Here is a 7,676-nt window from a genome sequence, read left to right on the forward strand (position 1 = left end):
GTTGTAAACCCATCAAAGCCCTCAAAAGGCTGCAGTCATCGTAATGTGCTGCCAAACCCCCCTCTCATATCAGAAAGTGCATAAGTTTTCCACTAGAAATGCTGCCGAGCAGCTGTTGTGCATGAATGGCTGGAACTACCCCAGCTGAGGTGCCCCTGGCCACCAGGATGGAGCCACCAAGCAGGACCTGCTTTTGGCCACAGCACCCATCCCCACTTCACTCACCGTGGGGCTGGAGCCTCACCACTGGCCTTGGTGGACCCACTGATGGTGGCACAAGGGGTTGAGCCCACCTAAAAAGTTAAATTCTTCCCTCTGTCCAATACACAGATAAAGTGACTCCCAACAAGAAAGAAGTTATTGGTCAATATAGAGGAAAAATGATGGAAGCAAGAAGGACTATGGTCCCTGAGTGTCTGCGCCTTCTGCTTCCTCATCTCACAGCATCCATCTGCAGGAGGCCCCATCACCTTGCACAGTGCCCCGCTCAGCCCTCCAGACCCCAGGGATGCTCCTTCCCACCCCAGCTCCACCAGTGGCTGCTGAGCACGGGGCCACCAAAGCGTCTCCCTCGGGCACCTCTATCTCTTGTGGCCCTTGTTCCTGCGCTTGATGTGGTTGGGGGCGGTGGCAGGGGTGTCGCGGCGGGCACAGAAGTATTTGGCCACCAGCTGCTGGCACTGCTCGCACCGCACCGTGCAGCACCAGTGGAACTTGCAGTTGCAACTGGCCACCACCTCTGTCCTCCTCTCCTCTACGCGGAGACCACACTCGGTGCAAAGCCGCCGGCAGCTCCTCTTCTCCCACTGCGAGAGGTTCTTGCCGGTCTGCAGGCACTCGCGGCCCTCCGTGCCGTGGTGTCCCAGGCTGGCGTTCCTCGTGCAGTAGTCAGGAGAATCCTCCAGGAAGACAAGCTCCGTAGGGTGGACGTGGTGGAAGGTCTCTGCCGTGGCCCCACGGCTGTCAGCGCTGTTACCAGCTCTCATCCGCCTCTTGTCCATCTCCAGCTTGTGGGCTTGGTCGTATTTTATCTTCAGGTAGTTCCCGATCTCACGAAATTCAGCAAGTTGGAGCCAGCAGGTCTGGATGCTGCAGCTGCCCGACACCCCGTGGCACTTGCAGGCTCGATTCATCGTGGCTTTCACAGCCTTGGTGGAGAAATTTGGAGAAGCAGTGCATAATAATTTAAATCTTAAAATCCATCTCTACAGCACTTCTAATTCAGGGGACAATGGGTCAAAAGTGGCTTGTGCTTGGCATGACTTCAAGTCCTTCCAAACCGTGACTGTTGCTTTTATTTCAGCTGCTGGAAAACATCTGTCCCTCTTCACTAATTTAAAGGACAGAGCTTATGAGTGGGCACAAATTATTGTCTCCAGCCCTTGCAGGAGCTGATTCTCTGGGTCGGGGGGGGAGGGGAAAAGAAGTGCCTTTGCTGGATCATGCCCTTCTCATGCCACTCACCTCCCTCATCCCAGCATCAACCCATCGTCCTTCTCAGAGGTTTTATTTAAAACGTGTGAAACTGCCTCGGAATAATCATACCCAACCTCTCTGCATCTCCTCCAGGCCAAGCACTTCACAGATATTATCTACCCATCTCCCTCTGGTATTTGTAAGGTCCCAATCGCTGGTATCTATGTGAGATTAAGCCTTGACACACCCCATGAGATAGGTATGTTAAGTGTTGCCATCCTTGTTTTTACAGACAAGGAGGTTTGGCAAGATGCTGAGAGCATCCCAAGTGGGGAGTGGGGGGCAAGTCTGGCAGCTCAGAGCTGGGCCACCTCACACCTGGCTTCACCAGCCAAAGAGCTTGGAAATGCATATTACAAGAAGGTAAGGTGGTTCTGGCTTTGTTGTACAGACCAAACCAGCACTAGGTGAGTATAAAACCCGTGTGTTTCTCAATAAGTGGTGTGTGCTGGCAGGTGACTGCATCGTGCGCAGCTGCAGAAGCTGGAAGTGGGGATGACTCTTACTGCAGCTCCTTGTGTTCATGTTTAGGGTCAGATTCTGTCTGTATTTTTTCTTCCCCATGCTAATGCTACAGGAGCTAAATTATCACAGAGGGCTGGAGAAAGGGACTTGAGCAGCCTACCAGGCTCCTGGATTTTGTTTTCAATATAGACGTCATTATTAATAATAATAATATTTGACTTACAAGTCTCCCGACTTCATTGTTGTGCAGGTTAATTAGCGCTCGGGTATCGTGTCCCGTTTCCAAAGCATCCACAAAAAGCTTGGAAATCCTCTCTCCAAACTCTACGTTGTCACTGCATCCTCCCCAGACCCAGCCTCGGCCACCTACAAGACAGACACACACTAAGAGCAGAGCCACCCCCCAATAGGGCCAAATTCTGCCCTGAGATCCTGGGGCCGCGTGTGGGGATGGACAGACGGTGTCAGCCCATCTGGAGAGGGCAGCTCACCGACGCGGCCGTTCCTGGAGTCGTCGCAGCCGCAGCTCTCGAAGTCTCCCAGGCTGCAGTTCCTGGTGAGGGTGTACATGACGCCGGCCGAGCTGATGGCGTGTACGAAGGAGGTTTCCCGAGTAGCTGAGGGAGAAGGGGGGGAAAAATATTGTCATGATCTTTAAGGTCCCTTCCAACCCAAACCATTCTATGATTTTATATGGAAACATAGACATCGGTCGTGGTTTATTGGGGATGAAGCTCTCCCATGCTACAAAGGTGCAAGAAAGAAAAAAAAAAAAACCAAAAACCAAAACAAAACCCCCAAAACCAATTTGTGCAAAAGATAAGGTGATATAGAAATTAAATTCTCATAACTGAAGTCTTCAGGCTTCAGCATCAAGGCTTTCAGCAATTTGGCAGGATATTATGAAGGTGTCCGTGCACGGGATGGAGTTTCTTGGCAGGAGTAAGACCTTAAGGCAATGCCCCAGTCCTGCCCTGGCCCAGGTTAGTTATCACTCCCGTCCCCAGCTCTCTGTCTCTGTCCTTTCCTGCTCAGGGGGGGATATAGTTGTGCTTTGATCTTGCCTGCTGGGGAAAATCATCATTGATCTTGTTTCAGTCGGTCGTTGAACCTGTGCTCACAAGCAGCTGTCTGCACCCACACTTCTCATTTGAGTTTTTGTTTGTTTTTTGGCTTTTTTAGCTTTCCTAACAGATTCAAATAGAGATGCTGCTCTGGGAAAAAATAATGATAATAATAAAAAATTCTTCTTGTTGAGGTAGATAGTATTGAAATATATCTACAACTTTCTTAGGAAGATTGTTTCTTAGTGCATATCTCTGGTTTCTCCCTTTGTCTCTCCCCGTTGCAAGCTCAGGTGCCTCTGGCATTGTGCTCCCTGGGATGCTGCACGATCAGGGCAGGAGCAAGCCCATGGAGCAGCACTGCAGAAGGACCAAGCTCTAGCCTGGCATGGATAGAGATCCAACGAGAGCCTGGAATTCCTAGAAAAATGTTACTGCTAGTTATTACATCCAATTAATAGAGATAGAGAAATACAACCACGATATATGGGACACAGAAACCTGTCCCCATCAGTCGGTTTAATTAGCAGCCCCAGCTCTCTCCAGAGCACATCCCAGCTCCAACCCAAAGGTATCCCGGGATGGGGATGCTGGTGCCAGCAGGTAAAGGTGCACTCACCGCTGCGGAGCCGGTTGTGGGTGGAGAGCTGCAGGGCACTCTCAGGGCAGTTCCAGCGCTCCCACCCAAACTGGAACTTGCACTCCTCCATCCCGCTGTGCGCCCCGGCCGCCACGCTGCTGGAGTACGTCAGGTAAGCCTGGCACGGGAAACAGCGGGGTTAAAACTCACCGTGTTTTACCATTTCTCAATGAAAACACAGAGAAATGGGTTGTGAGTCTTTTCCCTCATTACTTAGCAGGACTTGGAGCTGATACGCTCCGGGAAATCTGGTTCCTTGCAAAAGTCCTATTTCCCATTTGCAAAACAAAATTGCTCTACTTAAATTCTTGACAGTGAATTACCTTAGGTCCTGTCATCAGAAAATTATTCACAGACCTGAAACAAAGAAAAGAAAAGAAAATGAATCGCACAGTTTATCGCAAGCTGGAGAGCATCCCTAAAAAAAATGCCCTTTCTGCTGAGTTGGACCCTACCATGCTGCTGCGTGGAGAACGGCACTGTAGATCCCTGCGATGGAGAGGATGAGGAAGGTGCTTCTCTTCATGGCTGTCACCAAGAGTGGGCTTGGATTCCGTTCGCTGATCCGTAGCTCTCCACGCTGCAAGTCCCCAGGGTGAGCAGAGCCACCTCCCTTCGCTCCTTCCCAAGGTGAGTGATGGGGATGGAGGAAAGCTGCAGGAACCTACAACCCTGATATTTATAAGGTGAAGTTGTGAATAGTCAAAACCCCCCATTCATTTGCTACCCAATGACTTAATGTGGTAAAAAAGCTCCGGCTCCAATGGGTGACAAGGCACCGCCTAAGGTTGCACTTCAAAAGGCGGCGCGGTGTCCCTGGGAGCGGGATGGTCTGAAGGAGAGCAAACTTCCCTAACAATGGGACACTTTTAACTCTCTTCCCCACCACCAGCCATCCCTTTCTCTCAGCCTCAAGTCCTCTTGCCTTCTCCTTTTCATCCTCTCCTTGCCAGCGGAGGCTCAGTCCCTGCGTCCCTCCGAAATAACAAGCTGATGCATTTCTATAGTTCCCCTGCTATCTGCCTGCTCCCTCCTATGAGAACTCCCCGAGGAGTTTTAACAACAGTTCTGTAAAGATCTATAGGGGATGGACCTCCCAGGTCTTCTTGATTTGAAGAGATGCCTTTAACGACGGGGCTTTTTTTTTCCCCTCCTCGCCTCTTTATGATGAAAGTTGCTGCATTTCCATCCTGATAACAGCGTGCACGGCTCGGGAGTGTTTGGAAATCTCTCTAATTTACACGGCTGCAGCTTGGGAACGCTGTGTGAATCATTTATGTGGTTTGCTCCATGCTCCAATGCTGTAATTAGGGGAACAGTTTTTCTGGGGTTAGTAATTTCCCTACGGTGAAGGCTGTTCGCTGGCTCCGCAGGTGGGAGCGCTGCCGGTACCCCCTGAGCCCAGCGAGGGGCCTCTGCTGCGGCTGAGCCATCGCCTGCGCTCAAGAAAGGAAAATCCTTATCAGAGGAAACCCAAAAAAGCCTTTTCATAGTTATTGGCAGTGTCATTAAGGGCTGTGAGGAGCTGTAATGCTGCAAATGATAACGATTCATGGTCTGTTTGGTCTGAAGACCAAACTTCTTGGTCTGTTTTCCTGTGGCTGACTGGTCCCAACTGGGGGTTGGCTCACCCTGGGCAGGGATCCTGCTTGCTGAGCAGGTCAGTGTGGGTGCTCAGCCCAAAAACTGTGCTGAGCCAGCAGTGCCGAGCATCCCCTGGCTCTGCCCCATGGCACACGGGTGCAGCATCCCGCTGGCACCAGCTAGCTGGCAGGGCAGAGGTGCTGCCTTCCTCCTCCCTGGGTACACCCATCTCCTGGTGTTATTCGCTGCTACTACAGTGGGACTCAGGAAAGGGCTGCAGATGTGAGGCTGAAGGAAATGGGTCTGCACGTGGCACCTGGGGGCTGTGCCACCAGCAAAAGGTGCCACACAGGTACAAACCCCCTTTGTGCACCTGAGTGAAAATCCCCAGCTGGTGGCACTGGGGTCAGGCAGGAGGCTGCACCTTGAACTCGTTTGCAGAGTACTTTGTTGTCTTGCCACAAAGTGTAGGAGAACCAGTGACCTGCCCCATGGTTACACCCATCAGTGTCCAAAGCACAGGTCTATCAGCTCAGGTCCCATCTGGGGACTGTCACTCCTCTCCCTCTTCTGAGCTCCTCACCGTTTCTGGCTGCAGAAAGCTCACGGGCTCTCCCTGTCCTGCTGCCCATCAGCACGTTACTGAGCGAGAGGAGAACCCTGTCCCTCCAGAGCCTGCAGAATTAAAACCTGGAGTCAGCTGGGCAAAGCCACAAACAACTGTTTGAAACTGGAGGATTAAAATTGCAGATTGGTTGAAAAGCAGGGATGTAAAATACCTTCCAAGTGAGCACAAAGCTGGTGTAGCCCCGCCAGCACGGCAAAACCCTCTGTGAGTCAGCACTTTAATCATTACCATCCCCAACAGATCCTACTTGTTAGAGCTGTCAAAGGACAATTCCTGGGAATAAAGTGTTTCCCATGTGTCAGTGAAGCTCATTGATTAAAAAAGCCCTTGAGTACAATTTGGAAATCTGCTGTGCATTTTCTATATGCACCCAGGTCATTTTTGGGGTTGTGTCTGGCTGTCCCTGGGGGCATATTGATGTTTGGGGGGGGGTTTTTGTGTGGTTATTTTTTTTTCTTGCTTGAGAGAGCTTGTACAGCTAAAAAAAATGTCGGTGTGTCTGCTCTGTCATTTCACGCATGATATTCCCATCACACACCAGAGGAATAACAGCGTCTCTGGGCGTGAAGCTGTGCCATGAGCAGTCGCTGCAGTTGGCAGGATCACACAGCTATTTGCCTGGGCTATTAAAAATGTCCTTTCCAATTAAAATCATAGGGATCTTAAAAGTCACTGGCAACGTTGTCACTTACTTTAGTTGTCAGCAAACGAAGCAGCACGTTAGGACAAGCCTTCCCACACTCCTGCAGGTTTTTTTCCACATTTATAGCTTGGACCTGGTGAGCGGGAGCCAGCGATTCTGCAGGGTTATCCAACCCAGCACCCCAATGGGACTGGAAAGATCCCAGTTGTACCACTGCAAGACTTTCCCACCTCATGCAAAAGCAGACTTTGATCTTGCTGTCTTGATCAATTTTGCATTTATCAAGTGCTTCATGTAATGTCCTCGCAGTAAAAGAGATTGAATATAGTCATCTGCGTTTCACAGTTGGGTAAACTGAGGCACGGAGCTGGGTGGCTTGGAGATCTTGGGGTAAATTGGTGGCAGAGCTGGACTGGGTGAAGCTGTTGAGAAGCTGATTGTGGTGCTTTGCTCTTCACATCACAGGGCTGGACTCTCCTCCATCCCCTGTGGGTCACAGCCTGGGTTGCATGAGCCTTACGTCCCATGTGTGAAATGATGCCAGAGGAGTTTCTCTTTGGTTTTCTCACTGCCTAGAAACTTGCTTTTGGTTTGGCCTTGGATGGGGGTGGAAAAAAAAAATAAATCTGAAAGGAAAATTCTGATGAATTTACCTGGTTATGCAGAAAAACTGTCAGTTGTTCTGGGCAGCCTTGGACCCCAAAGTGAGCCATGGGACACCTGGCACGGTGGCACCACGGGAGTTTGCCTTGGCTACTGGCTCTGTTCTAGGGCAGGCTGTTGGAAAGCAATGTCCTGAGTGTCAGCTGGAGCCTATTGGCTTTACTACTAAAATATTGTTGCTTTGTTTCTTATTTTCTTGCTGTGTGATCAAACAGCCTTATTTATTTATTTATTTATTAATTCTTTTATGGGATGATCAGCATCCTAAAAGATTTATCTGCCCCAAATCATGAGACAGTGACCATACACACAGCCCCATACACTCATAAAACCCTCTTCACACCAAAATATGTTTTTTAAGAGAAGGTAGACATGAGATAAATCAGTTTACACAAGTGCCACCCACTCTGCCAGGCAGCAGGTCCCACAGGGATGTCTCTCAGCTTTCGGGGCAGCCGGCACCACCACGGCTGTGGACAACAGGAAAATAAAGCGCAACCCACTTGCTAAATT

At 50.3% G+C, this 7,676-nt stretch overlaps 1 protein-coding gene across 1 annotated transcript; it reads right to left on the bottom strand.

Annotated features, from left to right (window-relative positions):
* Positions 1-581: 581 nt before the first annotated feature.
* On the bottom strand, positions 582-4,171 carry WNT8A (Wnt family member 8A). The gene is made up of 6 exons (XM_010173900.1): positions 4,101-4,171; positions 3,969-4,002; positions 3,625-3,763; positions 2,433-2,558; positions 2,165-2,307; positions 582-1,148 (listed from the first exon to the last, which is right to left on the bottom strand). The coding sequence occupies exons 1-6, from the start codon at positions 4,169-4,171 to the stop codon at positions 582-584; spliced, it is 1,080 nt and encodes a 359-aa protein (XP_010172202.1).
* Between the last annotated feature and the right edge of the window lie 3,505 nt (positions 4,172-7,676).

The sequence above is a fragment of the Antrostomus carolinensis genome, unplaced genomic scaffold (assembly GCF_000700745.2).
Source record: "Antrostomus carolinensis isolate BGI_N321 unplaced genomic scaffold, ASM70074v2 scaffold5018, whole genome shotgun sequence".
Classification (NCBI taxonomy): Eukaryota; Metazoa; Chordata; class Aves; order Caprimulgiformes; family Caprimulgidae; genus Antrostomus; species Antrostomus carolinensis.